A 23,901-nucleotide genomic window follows, 5' to 3' on the forward strand; every position below is an offset into this window, starting at 1 on the left:
TTGATCATCCAGAGCAGTTAGGTTGTGCACATACCTAAAAAGACCAACTGATGACAGAGATCCTTAGGCCAGCTGCTTCCCAAAGGTTTGCTTGGAGAACTTGCAGTCCTGCCTTGCTAAGCAAGACAGTGTTTTGCAGTTGCTAATGCTGAACTTTTTTGAGCAGATGGGAAGATGCTGTGCTGAAGATGGCTGCATCATGGAGCCCTTCTGATGCCTTTTATTGTGAATCACAAGCACAAGACTTTCCAGGCTTCAGGATGACTTGTAGTCTCACAGTCAGCAGGGAGATGAGGGTTTGCATGCTTGGCTCTTCCACCATGCTTCCATCTTCAGCAAACTCATTTCTTTAAAGGCACCTGAACAATCATAGTAACTGTTGAGCAGCAGGAGAGGCACTTTGATAATGGAGGGGAAAACTTCAATGGGAGCAAAGCACTTGCATTGCACTTGGACTCATGAGCATGGCATCTGTCATCTTCATAAATGGCACAGTGGACAAGCAGTGCACATTTCCAGCATCCTCCCTGTCAAGTATGAAAGAGTGGGGACCTGAGCTGCTGGAAGAATGCATTAGATAACACCATCAGCAGCAGCATGGGGATTAAGTCTTGGGAGTGTACTCATGTGTCTCCTTGCCTAATAGACAAGGTTTCATCTTTAATTTAAACTACTGATCTTGCTCAGTCTGGTAAGATGTTCTCTGCTAGATTGATTTGGTACCTTGTCAAGTATATGTAGGTAGCAGTGTTATGACTGTACTGTTACAACTATGAGGTGAGATGCATTCAAGGCTTTGAAGTTTTAAGATCTTACTCGTCATTAATAATTGCCCAAGCTAGCTGAAACAATTCTGGTGAAACATACCTCAGACTGCCTGAATTTATCATCAGAGCATCTGGCATAGCCCTCCGTGTGTGTGTAATTAATGTGAAGAGAAAGCAAGCCCTGTTTATTTCTGCTAATGGGATGGGTGAGTCTTGAGCCCATTCACACCTTAATGTGATGCAGTTGCTGCTTCTCATCCTGCTCAGGTTTTGGGTAATGAAAGGCAGCAGTGCACTGACTTTATTCATTGCCTATTCAATGATTTTACACTTCTGAATGTTCTGAATTCTTCCAAGTTAATTTTAATATAAGCATGTAGTACGAGCAGTCAAATAAGTCTTTCTATATATAAATATTTTCTGTTTTTTTATAATTTTCTTTTTCTATTTCTGCAGTAATTGCTAATGATAGCAAGGAGAAGGCCGTAGTTTGAAAGGTGGTTATTTGAGAGGTGGGGAAATTCTTACAGAAGTGAGATACATTTATTGCCCAGCGTTCTCTGTGTGCTGTGCATCCTCCACCCCTCGTGAATACTCCTCTCCCTGTGCTGGCTGTAGACCCCAGGTTAGCTCAGCACAGGAGCCACAGCTATTTTCTTTGTGTTTCTTGGATGCGTTTTATCAACCCTCTCCTTAAGCTGCCACTTTATTTTTAGTCTGTACAGATGGCAGGCTTAAGAGGATGGTGAAGAATGCTCCTGCATCCCATTTATTTTATGTAAAGCCTTGGAGCTGTGGCGTGCTTTGCTGGATTTTTATGTGCAATGGGCCATTTACAACACATCAATTCTGACTAGTTTGTCAAGGGCATGCCAGTTTTTGCCTTCTATCCCAGGAAAGGAAGCAGAAGCATTGCACGGTGAAGCAGAAGGAAGTTGTTCAAAAGAGAGGGGCTTTGGCTTAGATGAATGCATAGCCAAATTGTGACTGCTTCCCACTGGCATTTCATATTATGTGTGGACTGTAGCCCTTCTTGAATCTGCAAGGCTGACGATCACAGCAATCTCAGCACAGACTCATTTTCAAGTCCCCTTTCTAGTGAGATTGCCAGTGCTTGTTGCCAAGGCTATTCAGCTGAAGCAGCTGCTTCTGGAGAAGTGCTTTTCACATGCAGCCTCAAAGCCACCTGTGATTTCTGAGCAGCCTCAGCCTGAAGCTGCAGCAGTGCAAGGGAACAGCAGTCACATGGACACCTGCACGCACATGCAGTGAAGGATGGAAGCTCACTCCCAAAGGAGGATTTCCAGAAAAGCACTCTCCCTGATCACTCTCTCCCAGTATGTCATCTGACTGGGACATGAGGGCCAAGAAAAGTCACCATTATGTGTAGGTAGTGCTCCTCTCACTGCAGGCCTTCTATGCTGCACGGGGCTCCTAGAGCTGCATGTTTGAGGGCATGCTGCTCCATGTCTCCTAGATTTGAAGATAATTCCCCAACAACTTCTTTTCCCGTCGAGCACTCTGCTTGCACTGTCATTTACAGGCATGGCTGTGAAGTGAGTTAGTGAAAGGGAAATTAAAGCACAAATCCATGGGAAGATGAACAGAAATCGATCCGAACTGCATAATGCAAAGTGTGCGGAGTGATGACCTGGATGTCGGCCAACAAGGGAAGCGGAATGGATTAAAATAGCTTTCCTTGATATATTGCCCAAGACTTGGAAAGCTCTGGCAGAAAGGGGCACTGCAACATCTGGCCAGCCAGGGAGTCTCGGAGGGCTGAGGGGTGGCACAGGAAGGCCCTCCCCAGAGTCAGCTTCCAGGGACAGTGCCACTCCTAAGGCACAAATCGCAGTGTGGCAGCCCTCACACAGGGCCATCTCTCATCATCAGGGCATTGCTTTTGTAGCTCCTGGTGCAGCCTTGATCTCAAATAGCGTCCTTTACCAACCAACTTGCTAGTCCTGTTTCCTTCTTCAAAGGTTGGGCTCGTTGCTTGGGGGTTGCTCCCACATCTGCTTGTGCTTGTGGCATTTTTGAGATGAAAGTGCTTCTGGTAGATGGAGGTTCTGTTCTTTTAGCTGCACATCTTTTTCTACTTGTCCTCCCCATTTTCCCTATGTGATCTGGATTTTTAGCATGACCAAACAATTTCTGGGTAACACTATTGTGAGGGAAAAGTCAGTTTAATCAGCTCTAATTGACTTTTCAAATACAACATTTCTAAGCACTGTATGCCAACCTTGTAGTTAATAGCTCTGTAAATTCGTATTTTTCTACAGTGCTCTATGACAAGTAGTTTCTCTAAGTGAAAGTGCTGTGATGCATCTTGCAAGGAAGTGCCAGACTTATGCATTCAGTGTAAAAGACCTGAACTTTCTGGAATAAAGCCTACAAGGCACTTACCTAACACTGGTAATTAATGGATTTCTTTGAAGGCAGTAAACTGAAATGCAGGTAGGTCAGTAGAAGTGCAAAAATATTTTTAAAGTTTTGGGGATTTTTTTTTTCTTTTTTATTTTTTTGTTTTCCCCTGGCACACTTGCCTGTTGGCCATCTTCACCTCAAGGGTGCTGTTCCACCACCCAGCTCACTTACTCTTTTCTTGAATTATCACAGAATCACAGAATTGTAGGGGTTGCAACCCCCTGCCAAAGCAGGTTCCCTACACCAGGTTGCACAGGTAGGCATCCAGGCAGGTCTTGAACATCTCCAGAGAAGGAGACTCCACAACCCCTCTGGGAAGCCTGTTCCAGTGCTCCGTCACCCTCACCATAAAGAAGTTCTTACACACATTCGTTCAAAACTTCCTATGCTGCAGCTTATATCCGTTTCCCCTTGTCCTGTTTCCAAGTACCACTGAAAAGGGACTGGCCTCACCACTATCACCCCCACACCTCAGATATTTATAAACCTGTTTCAGGTCCCCTCTCAGTCTTCTTTTCTCAAGGCTGAACAGACCCAGTTCACTCAGCCTTACTTCATAGGAGAGATGCTCCAGGCCCTTCACCATCTTCGTGGCCCTCCGCTGGACTCTTTCCAAGAGATCCCTGTCTTTTTTGTACTGGGGAGCCCAGAACTGGACGCAGTACTCCAGATGAGGCCTCACCAGGGCAGAGTAGAGGGGGAGGATCACCTCCCTCCACCTGCTGGCCACGCTCTTTTTAATGCACCCCAGTAAGCCATTGGCCTTTTTGGCCACGAGGGCACACTGCTGGCTTATGGCCAACCTGTCGTCCACCAGGACGCCCAGGTCCCTCTCCGCAGAGCTCCTCTCCAGCAGCTCATCCCCCAGCCTGTATTGGTGCATGCAATTATTCCTCCCTAGGTGTAAGACTCTACACTTGCTTTTGTTGAATCTCATCCGGTTTCTTACTGCCCAGCTCTCCAGCCTGTCCAGGTGTTGCTGAATGGCAGTGCAGCCTTCAGGCGTGTCAGCCAATCCTCCCACCTTTGTATCATCAGCAAACTTGCTGAGGGTGGCCACTATCCCCTCATCAAGGTCATTGATGAAGATGTTAAACAAGACTGGACCCAGCACCGACCCCTGGGGGACACCACTGGTTACAGGTCTCCAGCCAGACTCTGCACTGCTAATGACGACCCTCTGTGCTCTGCCAATCAGCCAGTTCTCAACCCACCTCACTGTCCATTCGTCTATCCCACACTTCTTCAGCTTTGTTATAAGGATGTCATGAGAGACAGTATCAAAAGCCTTTCTAAAATCAAGGTAGACTACATCTACCGCTCTTCCCCCATCCACCCAGCATATGACAACATCATAGAAGGCCACCAGGTTGGTCGAGCATGACCTCCCCTTGGTGAACCCGTGCTGACTACTCCTGATAACCTCCTTTTCTCCCAGTTGTCTGGAGATGGCATCCAGCACAAGCTGCTCCATCACCTTTCCAGGGATAGAGGTGAGGCTGACAGGTCTATAATTACCTGGGTCTTCCTTCTTGCCCTTTTTGAAGACCAGAGTGACATTGGCTATCCTCCAGTCTTCAGGGACCTCCCTGTTATCCAAGACCTCTCAAAAATGATGGAAAGCAGTTTGGCAATGACCTCCACCAGCTCCCTCAGCACACATGGATGCACTCCATCAGGTCCCATGGACTTGTGGACCTTAGTACTGCCTAGGCGCTCACGCACCTCCTCTTTCCTGACTAAACGGAAGTCTCCCATTCCCCAGACCCTCTCACTAACCTCCAGGGTGTGGGAAATCTGAGGGAGAGCCTTTTCACTGAAGACAGAAGTAAAGAATTATGTATGTTCATTTAATCCACTTCACAGAATCACAGAATCGCAAGGTTGGAAACGACCTGCAAGATCATCTAGTCCAACCAACCTCCCATTCCTATTAGTACCACAAGCTACTAAACCATATCTCATAGCTCCTCATCCAGGCGCCTCTTGAACACTGCCAGGGACGGTGACTCCACCACCTCCCTGGGCAGCCATTCCAGTGCCTGACCACTCTCTGAGAGAAAAAGCTTCTCCTGATGTCCAACCTAAACCTCCTCTGATAACTTCTGGCCGTTTCCTCGGGTCCTGCTATTTGTCTGGGAGAAGAGGCCAGACCCTTTTACACCACAACCTCCCTTCAGGAAGTTGTAGAGTGCGATGAGGTCTCCCCTGAGCCTCCTCTTCTCCAGACTGAACAATCCCAGCTCCCTCAGGAGCTCCTCATAAGGTTTGTGCTCTAGACCCCTCACCAGTTTTGTTGCCCTTCTCTGGACACGTTCCAGGGCCTCAATGTCTTTCTTGTAGTGAGGGGCCCAAAACTGAACACAATACTCGAGCTGCAGCCTCACCAGTGCTGAGTACAGGGGGATGATCACCTCCCTGCTCCTGCTGGCCATACTATTTCTAATGCAGGCCAAGATGCCATTGGCCCTCTTGGCCACCTGGGCACACTGCTGGCTCATGTCCAGCCGAGCATCAACCCTTTCCTCTTGACAGTCATTCAAGCACTCATCCCCAAGCCTGTAGTGCTGCATGGGGTTATTGTGGCCAAAGTGCAGGACCCGACACTTGGCCTTGTTAAACCTCATCCCAAACCTCATCCCCATCCTCACCTCAGCCCAGCAATCCAGCTTATCTAGATCCCTCTGCAAGGCCTCCCTGCCCTCAGGCAGATCAACACCACCTCCCAACTTGGTGTCATCTGCAAACTTACTCAGGGTACACTCAATCCCTTCATCTAAGTCGTCAATGAAGATATTAAACAGGACGGGCCCCAGCACCGACCCCTGGGGGACACCACTTGTAACAGGTCTCCAGCTAGACTTCACTCCATTGACCACCACCCGTTGAGCACGGCCCTCCAGCCAGTTCCTTATCCAACAGAGGGTAAAACCGTCCAAGCCATGGGCAGCCAGTTTCCGCAGAAGGATACTGTGTGAGACCATGTCAAAGTCTTTGCTGAAGTCTAGGTAGACTACATCAACTGCCTTTCCCTCATCTACCAGTCTGGTCACCCAGTCGTAGAAGGAGATGAGGTTGGTCAAACACGACCTGCCTTTCACGAACCCATGCTGGCTGGGCCTGATCCCGTGGACATCGTGCACGAGCCGTGTGATCTCTCCCAGGAAGATTTGTTCCATGACCTTCCCTGGCACTGATGTCAGGCTGACAGGCCTGTAGTTCCCCGGATCCTCCTTACAGCCCTTCTTGTAGATGGGAGTCACATCAGCAAGCCTCCAATCCTCTGGAACCTCTCCAGTCAACCAGGAGCGCTGGTAGATAGCCGAGAGCGGCTTAGCAATCACCCCCGCCAACTCCCTCAGCACCCTAGGATGAAGCCTATCCAGTCCCATGGACTTGTGACTGTCCAGATGGAGGAGGAGCTCCCTAACGGCCTCCACCTCAATCTCCGGGGAGACATTCTGCGTATCAGCCCAGATATCCAGATCAGGGCACAAAGTGCCCTGAAGATAACTGGTCTGACTATTAAAGGCAGATGTAAAGAAGGCTTTGAGGACCTCAGACTTCTCCTTGTCATCTGTGGTCACATTCCCCGCCGCATCAAATAAAGGATAGAGATTATCCTTGGTTTTTCTCTTGCCATTGATATATTTGCAAAAGGATTTCTTATTCTCCTTTACTGCAGTGGCCAATCTAAGTTCAAGACGGGCTTTCGCCTTCCGGACTTCCTCCCTGCATACCTTAGCAACTTCCTTGTAATCTCCCCTAGTAGCCTGTCCCTTCTTCCAGAGGACATAGACTCTCTTTCTCTTCTTGAGTCTTGACAGTAATTCCCGGCTCATCCACACCGGTCTTCTCCCCCTGCGGCTCACCTTACGGTATTCAGGGACAGCCTGTTTTTGCGCCTTTAAGATTTCCACCTTGAGGAGCGTCCAGGCTTCCTGGACCCCTTTATCCTTACGGAGCGACTCCCAAGGGACCCGTGCTGCAAGCATCCTGGGCAGGTCAAAGTCCACCCTCTTGAAGTTCAAGATGGCAGTTTTGGTCACCCTTCTGACATCTCCAAGAATAGAGAACTCTACAATTTCACAGTCACTCTGCCCTAGACAGTCTCCAACCTGCACATCACCTACCAGTCCTTCTCTGTTAGCAAAGAGCAGGTCAAGCAGGGCACCACCCCTGGTAGGCTCTCATACCAGCTGTGTAAGGAAGCTATCTTCCACACATTCTAGAAACCTCTTGGACTACTTTCTTTGAGCCATGTTATGTTCCCAACATACATCAGGGAAGTTGAAATCCCCCACAAGAACGAGTGCTGGCGATCGCATGACTTCCGCAAGCTGCTCGTAGAACGCCTCGTCCATCTCCTCATCCTGATTCGGCGGTCTATAACAGACCCCAACTATGATGTCTCCCCTACAGGCCTTCCCCCTGATCCTCACCCATAGACACTCCACTTGATCATTTGCAATCTCAAGCTCTTCAACATCAAAACAGTCTTTAATATAAGGGGCCACACCACCACCCTTCCTTCCTTGTCTATCCCTTCTGAAGAGCTTATAGCCATCAATCACTTGGGACAGTACAGATGTCTGCTCATTCCCATGTGTACTACTTCCGCCCTAGCATTGTTATTAACATTGCTATTTGTCAAGCTGTTGTGTTCCTCAGTGCCTAACAGCCCAGGACAGTGGCCTACACACACTGCATATTATTCCCAGGAACAAAGTGCTACTAGCATTTCTAATAAAACATAAACTACTGCATATACCATCCTACCCTATTTTCATCTAGCTACACCAGCAAGAAAAAACGCTAATTGAAAACTCCTTGTAGGGCTCCAGTTCCCCTGTGTTTGCACACCAGTGCTGGAAACACCAACCCCTAAAAAAGGCATCCAAAGTCTTCCTTAATGTAGTAATATACAAACTCAAATACACACTGGTAGTAATATACAAACTCAAATACACACTGGTAGTAGTTCAAGTTTATAACAACATATTTCTCTACTAAATACAGGTTGTTATTTCCATCGCAGTCTGGAAACAAGTTCTTCAGTGAACTTGTTCTACACAAGCTCATTGCTTTTAAAGTTGTGTTATTGCTAATAATTTGTACTTAAATAACCTTTTCCTTCTGTAAGGAAGTTGGTTGATTTTGTCCTTTGGCTTTTCTAGCTGAAACATGCACAAATCCAAATTAAAATGTTCCTATGGTGGAGTTGTAGACATCCAAATTATAAAGAAAAAGCTCTTTATTTTGAAGGGGTCTAAGCATATTAGAAATGGTTGATCAAGTCCTGCCCTTAATTAGCCCTACTGCATAGACACTGCTGTTCTAACATTTCCTTCTGTTCTTTATAGGCATATATGACGAGAAATTTCCACCCTTACCCAATTGAAATTGGAGAATCATAGGCAGTGGCAGTACTGTCTAGACAGAGTAGTAAGTAGGAAAGTCAAATCATTTAATTCAAGACTGCACAACCCATTGGACTCTCAGACAAACCAGAAGGAGCTTGTTTTGTTTGGTGGGAGGCTTTCTTTGAGCCTCTATTTACAGTCCAGGAATAAAACTTACTTAACATCCAAAGAAACTCAAGAGTCTGAAATAATTAAAGTACTGAAAGAACAAGTTTTGCCTACATGAGTAAATACCATGAAATGTGGTCATTATCCAGCTGGATAGCTACACTGATAAACGTTGGGAGAGTGAATCATCCACAATCATATCTTGCTTTCTGTTTGTTAGTACTGCCTTTGCTTAGCAAGGCTTCAAAAAACATTCTTCATAGCATCATACTGTAGTTAAATAGATGGATTTTTTTTCCTATTTGATGAAGCATCCTTTGCTTAGAAAGTTTCCTTCATTTGTTATTTAATGGTGTAAAATAATAAGAAAAAAAAAATCAATATTTTTGTTAAAGATTAGGGCGTCAGGCTTTTAAAAATTTACTAAAAATTGTCTGCTCTCCTTACAGCCAACCTGAAGTAGAATCCCAGCCCCAGTATTTGCCTTTGTAACAATCAGAAAGATCAACACAATAGAATATTGATTCAAGAGGTATGATGACAAAGAAACAAGTGTGATGGAAATACATTACAAATGAAAAGTGCTCACCTGCCTCTGAAGAGCTATGCTCGCAAAGGACACTCCATGAGGAAGGGATCTTCAACCAGAGATCCTTCCCCACTGACAGTCAGCCCTTAAATGAGGTCTAAGAAGGCTGCAGCCAGGCTCTACCCCCTCTCGTCACACAACTGAATTGTTCACCTGTGCTCCCAGGGCTGACCGGGTCCTTTCCCCAGGTGCTCAATCAGTGGTTCAGGCTGTGACTCAGCAGTTACCATACAGCCCTAATAAGGATTATTTAATGTAAAGGGGGAGGTAGCATCAGACAGTCTGGGGGGGGAGGGAATGAAGAAATTATTGAAGCCAGACAGGCTGTATGTAAAAAAAGTCTCTTAAATGGTGTAAGGAAAGAAGTTGTTTCCAGGGCCAGAGCTCCGAGCCCAGTTTGCCCACAGGAGTGGGGGAAAAACATCCTACACTGAGGCGCTCCTCTCTGAGGAGCCCAGATGAGCCCCACGGCTAAAGCGCACAGTTAGCAGTGAAGTCAAATAACTAGGTTACATCCTAGCTCTTTTTTTTTAGTCTATTATTTTTTTAGCTGTCTTTCCTGAGCAGAAATATTGTCAGCACGCGACCACCTTCCCTAAATTTATGAATGCTGCAGCCTTGTATTAGGCTTTGCATCTTTCAGATGTGGATCCTGGGTTTTGTTTCTCTCCTTCAATGTTTCACCCAGTACTTCAGTATTAATGCAGTTATTATTTTTTCTTAACGTGGCATTTTCCTGTAGCGAGGGCCAGAACTGTGATCTGTGTCAGCTGCAAATCCCTCATAACCCACTCTTCTCTTGAAGCCTGAGACTCATGTCCACAGCCCAACCAGACCAGTTGTAACCCTGTAAACCAAAGGCTTCCTGTGGAAGGCAGCAGCCTTTGTTGCACAAAACCAATACTTGAACCCCAGGGCCTTGGCTTAGGAATGGCCTTGTGCAGGCCATGCTTCCGAAACCCCTTGGCCATCCCAGCCCTGGTTGGGCAGGGCACTGGGCATGGCAACCTGCATGCTTCAAGGAATAAGCACGTGGCATTTCTTGGCTTCACAAACTTCGGGGAGCGTCCATGCTCTTCCTTGTAGGAGGTGGCCCCACAACTCCACTAGTCTTGTTGCAGCGTTTCCCAGTTTCCAACTTGAATTTATTCATTGCCAATCAGCACTGTCTTCTCCTGACACCGATGATTCTTTAAGGTACAATCCCTCTCCTGGCTGTTCACCCACTCATGTGAGTGGGAAAAGCAGACATCTCATTTTAGCCTTCTATTTGCTCTGTTAAATAGACCGAGTCATTTCACAGCCTGCTGTAAGCACCCACTGCTGGGCTCTCACCAGCAGCTGTCCCACACCTGTCCCAACGAGCTCTTGTGAGCACTCTCAGCTCTCACCAAGAGGTTCTCAATCTTCCTTTAAAAGCTTCTCCTGCTTTGTGAATTATGTACGTTATTATCATGGCAAAGTTTTTCTTCCTGCTGCCTCCAACAGAGGCATCCTATGGACTCAAGGCAAGGAATGTGCGTGCTGCATTTTGTTCAAGCACATTTTCCCTGTTACCATTTGCACTGATCTTTCAAGTGTACAATATGTTATTTGCTATAATGATCTTCCCTGCCAAAAACCAGCCTTGTCACCAGCACAAAGAGTTAATACACAGCATTAGCCCAGTGACTTTCCTTCAGAGGGTTGAAGATTGACAGTATCATGGCACTATGAAAACACACACTTGAGTGGGGGAAAGTCCAGAAAGTATGAACTAGAAGTATGTAAATGATCTGTTCTGAATACACACCGCCTGTGCAGAATTCTTCTCTGCAAGAAAATTTCTAAAAATTGCAAAGTATCTTCTGTAAATCACCCGCCCCTTTGGTGATTCTGGCTGTTCTCTTTACTGCAGGAAAAAAAAAAAAAAAGGACATTATTAGAGATTGCAGATATCCTCAGGTGAAATGTAGAACTTGTACACTGCTCCTTGGTTACTGTAATGTCTTACAGGTGCCTTAAACAGAGCTGGAGAATGGTGCATGTGTTAAAGGCCACATCCCCTGCTTTTGTAAAGAAAGAAAACGGCTGAGGTGTTGGAGCAAATGGAGAAGAGGGGACATAGCATTGCCCTAAGTGAAATTGTAATCATGGTGTTATTTTACGCTCAATTGGACAGAGAGCTCAAATGTGACTATGTTCAGTTATCAAATGAATTATTTTTGTTTTTTTTGACACCACATGTGGACCAGTAAGTAAACAACATTTCAATCTCTGTTTTGGCCCCCTTCTATCTGTTCTCCTCTAATCACAGAGTTCAAGCTCTCACCTTGACCTTGACCCTGCATAGCTTGAAAGTTTTGATACTAGATGCACCAACAAGGCCCAAACAAAACAAAAAATGGATGATGTGGTCGCAGTCGTTCCTCACTGGATATTTTGCAGAGGTTTGATAAGGAGGGCCATACTTGGCAGTTCTCAAAATCCATTATGGACAAATGATAGCCCATTTAGGGAGCTGTGAATTCTTTACATCCTTGTAATGATGCTCTGTTTCCTTAAGGCTTTGTTTGAAGAACATCATTAAGAGAATGAATCAAAGGCTTCAGAAGGATGCGCAGCAGAGAGGTTCTCTCTCATCTCCCTCCATACCTTCATTTTAGGTTTCTCAAGACTTTCAGAAGTTATAAGAAATTGCTTTAAATTACATTTAAGTATAAAAGGGAACTAGGAGATTGGAGACAACAAAATAAGGCAAAAAGAAAAAAAAAGTGGAAAAATAACCCGTTAAAACATGAATTACATTTTGAGATTTCTCTGTATTGTATTCTCTTCACTGCAACATTTATTCCAATACATTTTTAAGCACATGCAACACTGGTGACCTGTTTGTACATGGATTTCTAATGCAGTCCAAGAACCTTTACATTAAAAGCATACAAGAACTCACACACACATGCACGTATTCCTTCTAACATTAGTCCTGAGGAAAACTTAAATTTCACTTGGGAAATCCAATGTCAGTTCCGCAAGTACATTTGGGAGACAATTCACCAGCTACTATGGACAAATTCCTAACCTGAATACCTCGCACTCAGCTGCAGTGTGCTGCTGAAATTGTTGTTGTTCACCAGATTGCAATGTTTGGCTGAAATAGTTCACAGCAGTCCAGGATTTGCAGCACTGGAGACAAAAACTACATTCTTTAGAAAACATACTCAATGCAGATGAAGGATCGTGTGGAGATGCTAACATTTAAAACATAAAATTGATTAAACATACCCACAAAGAAACTAGAAAACGTTACAACTCTTTAAAGATTTATCATTCATTGAATAATTCATATAATTATACAGTCAGCCTTTTTTTCTGGCTTAGATGTTCAGGCCAACTCACAATAATAACAAGACGCTAAAATCACTCATTGTAAAGGAATACATATTTTAAGATATTGCTTAAGCCCATGGCCATCACATTCCACTAGATGTCAGCATGACAGAAACAGCTTGTGCAGACTTAAAAGCATAAGTCCACTCCATTTATTTTTGTCATCTTTGGAACATAGTACGTCAACCCCATTAATAACGAAGCATATATTCGCAGTAATAAGTTGAACCCAAAATAACAGTCTCATTATATCCCCCTTCTGTGCCCCCCTCATTTAATGGAGCTGAATAAAGGCCTTCAAATCAGACTCCTGATGCCAAAGAAACTTTCTAAATAAGATGTAAATCATTTCAGTTGTTCTAACTACTTTTCTTAATGCAGAGATATGGTCTCCTCGCTTTAAAAAACAGCATAATAAGCTCTTTTGGTCAGATATTACAGTATCTGGAAGAAAAAGCTTTGTGTCAAATGCAGTGTAGTTGATCCACGTCGAAAATTGCAAGGCACGTACTTTAAAAAAAAATAAATCCCATGTTCTGAAGTATTTTTACAATCATCTCTTGTAAAAATTGTTCTGGATATCTCATCATAGCTACTGGGACGTGTGTTTTTTTGTTTGTTTGTTTTGTTTTGTTTTCACGTTTTTTTGGACAGACAGAATGAAAGACCACAAAATGCAGAAAAAAAATACAGAAAAACACAAACAAAGCAAAATACAACACAGTGATACAATGTCCACCACGACAGCAATGGCCAATTCTTCTCAATTCTTTGGCTGACAAAGCAGTGACAATTGAAAATACACAGTGTTGATCACTGGTTTACAACAGTATCTGAAATACAACAAAGGGTGGTGATTGGGTTGTTGGTGTTTTTATGTTGTTCTTAACAAAACAAAGCTGCCAAGTAATTGCTGTTGGAAAAATTACAAGAGAAATCATGGGCAGCTATAAAAAAAAAAAAAAAAAAGATGAACCAGAATGACATCTGTGGAAGAGAATTATGGTTAAGGAACAAATGAAATAAATGGCAACATTTCTAGGCATTTATTCCGATATCTTAGAAAATAAAAATTAAAAATATCTTCATAGCATCACCATTTAAAAATACAAAACAATGTTGAGATTAAGCCAAAAGAAAAGGAGACTTTTCTTTCTTTCTTTCTTTCTTTTTCGTCCACCTGAAGCTTCATTTATTCATATTACAGACATACCCTGCCGGTACAATTTTTTGTCACAAGATGCACAAATCCTGGTAAGGAGCACCATTCCCCTTTCTCCTCTGTAAAGCCACTCTTTCCTATGAATGGTCCAACCCCCAACTCTCCAGTGCCGTTCCAGTACCTCATGAGACAGCAGAACAGATCCCCACATGAGAGGCCCATACAACCAGCAGCACCAAGTTGAGAGCATGCATTCCCCCACACACGCTCAGCCAAGGAAAAGAATTCAATTGTTATTAAAAATCCACCTTAAGGCAAATAGAGACGTATTTTCTACCTCTTACTGAATTATTTTCACTCGTCACATTTCAAACACGGATCTTGAACTTGGTAAATGAACTGATGCTCAGTGTGGAGAATGCTTTAACCAGAAAGAAGAAAGGGAAACGTTTTTCCTGTCCAAAACAAAATCAATCATTTTGCCTTAATTCTATCTACATTTTGTTAAAGCATTCTGTGCTCTTTCAATACACAACATCAGATTGCAAGTTTGGCAACTTTTTGCTTGTTTGCTTGCTTAATAAAAATTCAGACAGTTCTTTCTGTTTGCAATCAGAACCACAACCTTAGTGCAATATTATATTTATTTCTTACAGTAATTTTGGTTGCCATACAAGAGTATTAAGGATTGGGGAAAAGTGCAAGTTACAGGAGCTTGATCTTTTAATCAGTTGAAATAAGAGGAATTAAAGCACGAAAATTACAGCAACATAGATAACGTGAACACAAGTTCTTACACAAACTATAGCGAGAAACATAGTAATATCTAGAAAAGAAAAGAAAAAATGTAATGGAAAAATTATCAATATTTGTGGCTCATACACATAATCATCGCCAGATCAACTGGGTAATGCTTTTTAAGAACGGAGAAAAAAATCACTATTTTATTAACTTAAGTACCACAAATAATTAACTTTTGTGATATGTAAATTCTGTAAATCAACAGTCACATCTAGTCATTTTATAATATATGAATTCAACTGAAAATGTTCTCAGACACCTACGGAAAGGAGTCTGTGCAGTTATACACAATTTACATCTTGTAAGATTTTGGTATTGTATACACAAATATTACAGAAACTAGGCATGTAAATGCAATTTATTTAAATTACAGTATATAAACAAAAGTTGATCCTAAAACCCAGAATATCATAATGTATTTCATAGATCTCTAACAACTTGTTTTTCACTATCATAGAAGCATGAAATAAATGGGTCTTCTCTCCTCCCCCCAACGTTTCCAGACTGACGAAAATACTCAGAGGCAACGTCGTATCTGTTACTATTGCTTTCTGTAGCAAAATCATCAAACAGAGCTAGAGACCAATTCATCTTGGCAGAGGTGCATTTTATTGGTGAAAGGAGGTCCTCTCAGGTCTCGTTACGTTTACTTTGTAAGACACGATGTAAAAATAAACTATTTCATTAGCTCTTTGATGTTTCAAACCTCTTTTCTGCTAATGATTTTGTACCTATTCTTTCAGTACCTGAAAAGGTAGACAGGCAAGAAACACACCTGTGTTAGAAAGGGATTACCACCAACTGTAATTGACCTTGAACGTCAGCACTCATTAAACTGAAATTCAACAATAAGGTTGTGAGTAAAAAGCAGCTTCAAAGTCAACTTCTACATTGTTGTTACTACCATAATTTCTAACGTATTTTCTGGCACATATTATAGAGGTAATATCAACTGTACCCAAAGAAACAAAAAAATTAAAAAAAAAAAAAAAAAAGAGCATGGCATTAGTGGTTTATTTACTGAATTCTGTTGTATCACCAAATGGAAGACAATGATGGCTAAATTACCATTTGTACACTTCTGAAAGTATCTGATGGCCTCAAGTTGTCTGTGTTGACTATCTGAATGAGACTGTCATCTTCTACACCACCTATGGAAAAATGCAGTACTTTTGGAAGTAAAACACCTTAGTACTTGGTTTTTATTACAAGGTTACTTGGAACTTTCAAATACAAATATAGCGTAGTAACAGATGTTAAGTCAAAGGACTTGTTGTTCCGTAAAGGGGGCAGGAGGCTAAATAAGTTGCTTTTTATGAGTATCCAATGCGTTGGTAACTATAACCACTTTTGAAGAAATATTCATCCTCCTTTGTAGAAGTTCTAGCAAAGATAGAAAATATAACACAGCTCTGCTGGTTCAGATGCATCCAAATGAGGTTGATTTTAAAAAGGTCAAGACTTTATAATTATTCCACAGAAATAGTATTAAACCACAAAAGTTTTTTTTTTTTGTTGTTTTTCACTTTCTAGCACTGAAGTGGCACAAAGGCTGCCCAGTAGACCAGCCACTTATTTTCTTAAAATATTGTGCTTATAAACTATCTGTACAACTATTTAAACTTGCAGTAAAGAAAGATATTTAAAATGCTAAACTTTATGTACTCATACTAGGGCTGTTGCAGACCTAATTAGACACTTGTTTGTGAGCAAAAATAATCACAATAAAAAAATTAGAGATAGGCTGGACCATATCAAGGAACATATCAAGGAAAGAAAGTTCAGGTATCCTGCAAAATGTAAGAGAACCTGAAAGTATGGTAGGTAGGCAGTCTAGCCATCCACACACAATTTATCCACCTTGAACATCTTGAGTATTATGTTAATAAAGACCTACAAAACTCACAGATATTTAGAGGTGTTAATTACAAGGGGAGGTCAAACATGCAGAGAGAGACTTGTTAACTTAAAAAAAATAATAAAATGAAATAGTCAGACTGACCAAATGTGTGCTCCCCCTGCTGCCGAGGTCTCCTGGAAGCTCCGGCCCAGAGCAGGGCGTGCTCACTGCCACCTGCACAGCAATCACGGGTGGCCATGGGAAGCGTTCAGCCCCCCGGGAGGTGTTCACTCTGCTCTTCTGGTCCAGGAGCCCATACTTGTTAATAGCAATAAAAACGAGAAACCGGATAGCTACTACTTCCCTTGCCCCTTAAGCACATATGCTCTGGAACACTACATACCTTGGTCTATCTTGGCATTAGGTTTTTTTTTTTTCTTTTCTTTTTTTTCTTTTTAAGCAACATAAACTATTTCTATTTCTGCTAACAGCTTGAAATTCCTCTCTTACTTAAAATACTGGCAACCTTCTCGTTGACTTCAATGGGAACATTCATCTACTTAATCTTTCTTGGCCCGATGTTCAAAATATCTAAGTACTTCTCACTCACTGGATTAGACAATATCACTCAGGGTTCAGCGTATTTGATATCTGACTGTGAAGTCCTGAAGATGCAGCTGTACATAAACCCAATTTTTTTTCTGATTTGCAGAGTTCACATTGCGACTTAGCAGTAGTTTAGCTGGTTGAAAACTGGGGGTCTCAGGTTCAAACTAGCTTCATTTTGTTGTACCTCTAAGTGAGCATTCCTTCTCAGCTTTTATGAAATATCTGCATCGTCTTACAGGTCACGTCAATGGAGCATGTATTGAACTTGTTCTGCCACCTTGGAAGAGTGCTAAATATAACTGCAGAAATAAAGAAATACCAGGTAAAACAGAGCAAGGTTACCTTTGAGCTAATTCCAGCAGAACAACCAGCTTCTCTGCCAACAAATCGGAGAGCTAAACTTTGTAAAAAAACAGTTATATGAACTCCTGTACCTGTCTCAATATTGTACCTCTGCTAACAAAAATGGATTTGAATGGTAATGAAGCAATCTGTCCTCTTTAAATAAACTAAGATTTCAGAAAGGAAACCTGCTGGGAGTCTGAATGAATGTCAAGAAGAGAATACAGTGCTTTTCAATTAAGGAGAAAAAAAAAGCTTGCAATTTGAAGTTAAAAGAAAACTGGTCTGTAATGGTTCCAGGAGAAGGGCAGTATCAATAGATGGTAATATTTTTGAAGTTAACAATTTTCTCTCTCTCTCTCTTGTATCTCCCCACAACTTTGAAATAAATGGCCCCACTCGTGCAACACATTTAGATTTATATTTGGGTGTGTAACATATAGTCTGCATTACCTGAGTACCAGGAATTAAACTGTTTTATTTTTCCCCCCTAATTTTGCTGGCACTCGCAGACAGACAAGGCATTTGGGGTATTTCAGTACCAGCCCATCTCTAGTTATCAACAGAAGTTTGTGAGGCAAAATAGCTATTCTTATCTGTCCAGCAGCTGTTTCAAAGCTCTTTCTATGTTCATTCTGTGCCCAACTCTAGTCACTCCAAGGTCTATCAGATCTTCCTTTTGTAGATTTGGTAAATGAGTGCCATCTATTTCATTGTCCATAAATGTTTCTTTGTGTTCACCTAAGTTTAGACTTTCCAACCAATCTGCCACATCTGGTTTAGTCCACAGGTGGACAGGCTTAGTTGTAAAAGGCTTATTTGAGATTGGCTGTTGTAATATTGAGGGAGAAGGAGACCTGCTGCGCCCTGTGGTCAAGCCAAATAAGTCCCCAGAGGGGGGCTGGCTGGGTAGGCTAAATACATCGGACAGAGTTGGAGAAGGAGATGAAGCTGAAGCAGAAGCAGTCAGAGGAGCAGGCATGATGTCTTTATTAATCTCTGTTGGTGAAACCACAGGGCTTGGAGCATGCCGTGCTCCTGAGGTCCTACTGTCATAGTCTGGGGACCTGCTCTGCAGTGTGATCGGCTGGCTGGTTCCAGGTCGGACAGTGAAAGTGATTGTTGTACTTCGTGTACCTGAGACAGTACTCATGACTTCTGTGCTCCTGAAATTGTAAACAGACATGGAAAATTAGACACATCAGCTGCCAGTGGTACCCCTATCAACACATGGTAAACGTGGCTTTGGAACGTCAGAATAGTATAACTTTTTTTAAAGAGCAGTAGCAGGTAGAAAGTACCAAGACAGCATAATTCAATCTTTCCCATAAAACAATCTTAAGCTGTAGTTAAAAACAAAACCTTTGCTTATCAGCACTTCAGAGGAACACGTTTCAGAGCACATTGCTCTTTTTTAAGGCTATAACAAATTATCTCATGGCTAAATGAGGAACGCTGTGTGCAGTAAGCACATGGGCACTTAGTGTTACCCACACAGAGCAGTTTTAGCTTATAGGTCCTACACTGTAAGGTAACACAGCTAGTAACGGTAGGTATGGAAAGTATTGGAAGCACATTATTGACTCAGGTTCTGGATCTTTCATTTTTTTTCTAAACAGAAATTATACTTCGTCAGTTTCACCACAAAACTTGCGGAGACAAAATTCTTGTCACTCTGCATGCCCAGAGGTGATGTAGCTGTAATCAAGTCACTGGCACCTATCTCCTGCCTAAAGGAAATCTGAGATTGCAAATGAAGCAAGCATGAAGCTTGCTGAGAGGCTCTCCTGCCGAGGCTGGTGGGGTGGGTGAAGGAGCAGACAAACCTACTTTTGTCTGGTGTCTATAAAACAAATTTAGAAGCAGATGGTTGGGGCTCAGGTCTGTTCACAAAACACTTACCTACACAGCCCTTACATTTCATGAGACAGCTGTGCCAGTCAGCATGCACAATACAGGATCTTTCACTGAACTTTTGGGTGCCTGAAGCTCCCGAGTTTTTCACTTTTAAAATATCCTTCCAGTCAGAGACACCTTCAGCCAAGTAATTTCATGCACTTCCAGACCAAAGGATTTGTTTATCTTTGAAGTGATGCCATAGACTCGAGGGGATGATCTGACGGATGCTGTAGCTGGATTTCTCACTCAGATAGGCTGAATCCCTCTTTATCTCAGTGCCAGACTGTCCCCATGCTTGATATGTCATGCTTGGGGCAGAACAGGCAAGGACTTTGGGGCACAATGGCAGATACAAATGCTTTTATAAATAATGCAGATTCACTACTGTGCATAAAAGAGCCAAAGAAAAAGTGTGGGTTCTGGAGTCCTCGTTTTAAAGTCCTACTGTGGAACCAGCTCAGGTCTTTATCTGACTGACTGCTTGAAGATCTTATATTAACTGCCAGTAAATGAAGTACCAGAAATGATCCATGCAAAACTACGTCAGCTCTCTCTGGGTCATGCCCCTCACCACAAGATCTGCTTTATAAACAAAGATCCCCCTCCCTCCCCCCCGCAGAACACTGAGATAGGTGAGAAGGAGGACAAGGCACTCGGGGTTAGGCTGCTCCATCAGATCTGGTTCCTAGTGCAGTGAACGCCCATGGAAGGGGCATGACTTGACTTTGGTTCCCCACATTCTTATTAAAAGAGTGGTTAAAATTTTGATTAAAAAGGTGATGGTCCCAGTAGTTCTCAAAATCCATCCTAACTGCTGCTCCTGTGAACTACTCAAAAAGAAGAAATACAGGCAACTCACCTGGGGCAATGATAATGGGCTATTAATCCCTTTCTTTCATACAAGCAGCCATAGTTACTCTTGGCAGCCTTGATCTGGAGGCTCTCTTCAGTGGCTCTTTGGTTTGCTCCTGGCTGATGTGAGCCCTCTTCCTATCTAATCCCCACATAATTCAGCCCATAATTAACAAACTCAGATGTCAAATAGCCTACAGTGCTTCTACACCGACACGCACAGCACACTCACAGCACAGCGAGCCTCTTTCAAATAAGGATCCAATACCATGTTATTAGAAAAGCACTAAGAATAACTGTTTGGAGAATGTACATGTTATTCACATGAGCAATCCCAATGATTTCCCACAGGTTGTTCCATATATTTCAAAGGGAACAGGGGATCTCCTTGAGAGCTGAAAGATCAGCACTTCACTTAAAACACAGTGGGAACAAGACTTAGAGCACTTTGGTCTTTGTAATTTAACAAAGAAAAGAAATGCTTGGCAAGGTTTGGAGTGCTTCCTGTGATTTGTTTGGAGCTTAATGGCTCACATTGTCTTCCAAGACTAGAGCTAAGCATTCTAACACATAAAAGTCAATGGCAAGAAACAATTCAATTCTACTAATCAAGGGGAAAAAAATATTTCTACCCACATAGCACTAGGAGTCTCATGGACTTTAATAACACACGATCTAATTTTGAATCCAAAAAACTCTTATTTGAAATAGGTTGGGATAATTTTGTACTACTGATTGAAAGAAAGGCAAGGTGAGTTTTGCAGAGATGAAGAAATCTCTCCCCAGCCCTTTATTAGTACTGACCCTTTTACTCACGTTCCTGTACTGCAAATATAAGAAATGAGCTGCCATCCTCTGTGGCAGTATCAAATGGATGATGCAAATTTATCTTCTGATATGGTAGATGCCAGCAGAGGGTAACTTCTGTTAGTTGGCCAACAGCTCCTGCTCGCTCCTGTAACTTGCTCCTGCTGCTGCTTATCTATCGTTCCTTTCACACACTCCCTGTACATCCTCGTTCAGGAGATCACTGTCACTGCTCCTTTAAATAAACTACATCAAGACAGTAAAACAAAATCCCCCAAAGTAAACTGTGCACTCTTTAAGTGTTCTGTAGACCTGTGTTACCTCCCCTTCTCATGCACAGGCAGAAGTACTGAGTGAGCAAAGCAACAGAGGCAACACTGGGCCTTTTGCTCTTCCCATCAGGCTGCATCAAAGTAATGGCTTCTCATGGCTACAGTCACTATTAAAAGATCTGTGGGCATCTGGCTTTTCTCAAGCCATGGGTTCAGGACTACTGGCTGTTAAAATATGACACTAGAATGATCATAACTTATTTTAGCTGATGAATGATATTTCGACACTAGCTCAGTTTATAGCCAGTTCAGCACAAAGGCCAATAGAAACATTAACCCTTTTATCAGAAAGCTCAGAGCACTTCATTATCAGACTTAATCCTCTAGCAACACCCCCCAGTTGTTCTCCACACCGAGAATACAGTCTGTGAGTCACTACACTCTGTCACAGCAGTCCTACGCAGGACCAGTTTTGCAGTAACCACCTAAAGATGAGAGGAAATGTAACCACGGTGACTTGAGGTCACTGCTGTCTGCAAAATCACTCAGTAACCTGCAAAACAAAGTTTGTGTTTTATTTCTGACTGCTGTTCTGCAGCTGGCTCTGCAGCTTTTGTGGCAGAGGCTCAGCCTCGTAACAGCTACATGAGCCTGCTGGGGCCCATGACTGCACTTCCAGACTTCCTGTCCCGAGTCTTCTATTCCAAGATTCTTTTTCTCTTTTTCCCCCTCTACTTTCACTTGTTGTATCAACTCCAGTGTGTTACAGATGGAAAAAAGTATGCACCTTTGTGCAAACTCCCATCCATCCCCACTTACAATTTATGTCATCTATAGCACCATCTGGTGCAGATAGCCTTGAAACTCTCAGCTGTCTTGCATTTCACAGATGATGGTATCCTGGTCATTACAGGGGCGAGCACGTTCCAGCTGGAGAGCAGGAGTGTTTTCATTGCGTTGTGGGTTTTCCAGATTTTTAATAAGAGCAATTTCTTAGGCCTTATTCGGTTATCTGTTACATTAAGCTTACTAAATACATATTAAACGTACCTAAACCCAAATTTCATTTTAGGAAAGTGAAAAGTCTGATAATTATTTTAAATAAAATTTGCCCTGTTAGCATCAGCATATGGAACTAATTTGTAAACATTTGCTGCTGTAAGGCTGCACTGATGGTAATGCCCATTATATTGTCTCATATTAAAACCACAGTATATAATTCCTATGTCTCCAAGTAATAAGTCATCACCACAAATTGTAGGCAAGAAATGATTTCAAATTCTAAATCAGATTTGCAGGATTCAAATTCACTGCTAACTTAATAATGAAAGAAAATCAGTGAAAGATGGCATGCTGCAATAGGTCCTAAGAGCCTCCCATTAAAAACAAAAACAAACAACAACAACAACAACAACAAAAAATGCAAACCCAAAATCACTTTGGGTTATAAGAGCTGTTTTATTCTCTTATAAGAGCTGTTTTATTCTCTGACTTTCCCGAAGACTTGCTGTCTCTGACAAAGCTCTTCCACTATGTTGGAGAAAAAACAGTGGGAGAAAAGATGCCCTATAAGGAGGTACTGTGGGAAATTAACTTTTTAGAGCTTTCTGTGTACTTGCAAATCCAAAACTTTGCCTTCACCTCTTGCAAAATTTATACTGTATTTTTGGATTGTCAAAGGAAAATGGCATGGTAGGAAAGTAAGACAATGCTGTTTTGGGAGAAGGTGAAGAACAAGCATTGGTATGATGACTGGCAGGATACACAGCTTCTTATAATAGCATGATTTTACTGAAGAGAAATGAGGAATGGTGAGTGTCTGTTGCAGGTAATGCTTTTCAGCTGAGTGAGGAATAATCACCAAAGCTCTGTGGGAGCTGCTGATGAACAACAGTTTCCATGTGAATAACACAGCTGTACAGAAACAGCAGCAAGGTGCTGCTGGAGGCTGAGGGCCAGAAGGCTGCCTCAGCCTTACCTCTGGAGAACTGGAAGGGAAAAGGTGAAGACAAGCTGGAAAGAGAAAGGAAAACCTCACTGCTTCCAGTGGAGACAGACTCAGCAGTTACCACTGCAGCACAGCTTGATTATTTCAAGGGTAGTTTGTCTTTACTTAAGAGCTTACATAGGCATGTAAAAGTGTGCTTATCATTCCCCCTTCTCTCAAAAACACATCCTAAAAACAGAGTTTTGGTGCACTTGAAAAATTATGTCTCCATATTTAGGTGCCTGGGTATAAGTTCAGGAATCTACTCTTAGGTGCTCACACTATAAAAATCTTTGCTGAATACCCGTCTGATGAAAGTGGCTTTCATTTCAGTTGGAGATAACATCCCATCTCTGGTTTGAGAATGGGTATCGTTTCTGGATAAGGGAGAGCTAATCTACACTGCATTTTGTATCAAAATCACTAAAATGCAATAGCATCGAGTGAGCATTAAAAAGAAACAGAATGTACAACTCAGAGTACTCTATGCTTTATAGTTGACACTTACTTCATGGCACTTCAGTATGACCCATTTCTGAGAGCAGCAGCCATGAGGGCAAATAAAAATGACAAAATGGAATGACTGAGCTGCTGCAAAAATTACTGACAAAGCAAGCAATCCTGTGAAAATGGCTGACAAATGGTTA

The 23,901-nt window shown here is 42.5% G+C and overlaps 1 protein-coding gene and 1 long non-coding RNA gene across 2 annotated transcripts in view; both read right to left on the reverse strand.

Moving 5' to 3' along the window:
• Window positions 1–2,025: 2,025 nt before the first annotated feature.
• LOC125694849 (uncharacterized) lies at window positions 2,026–9,387 on the reverse strand. Its single transcript, XR_007377736.1, has 2 exons — window positions 9,315–9,387; window positions 2,026–2,931 (listed from the first exon to the last, which is right to left on the reverse strand). It is a non-coding gene; the product is annotated as an uncharacterized LOC125694849 (long non-coding RNA).
• Window positions 9,388–14,471: 5,084 nt separating this feature from the next.
• The window catches only part of SHANK2 (SH3 and multiple ankyrin repeat domains 2), a 372,036-nt gene continuing 362,606 nt past the window's right edge, over window positions 14,472–23,901 (reverse strand). Inside the window, exon 32 of the mRNA XM_048949837.1 lies at window positions 14,472–18,603. Coding sequence (XP_048805794.1) covers window positions 18,030–18,603 — 574 coding nt within the window. The 3' untranslated portion in view covers window positions 14,472–18,029. The remainder of the gene's footprint in view (window positions 18,604–23,901) is intronic.

The sequence above is a fragment of the Lagopus muta genome, chromosome 6 (genome assembly GCF_023343835.1).
Source record: "Lagopus muta isolate bLagMut1 chromosome 6, bLagMut1 primary, whole genome shotgun sequence".
Taxonomy (NCBI): Eukaryota; Metazoa; Chordata; class Aves; order Galliformes; family Phasianidae; genus Lagopus; species Lagopus muta.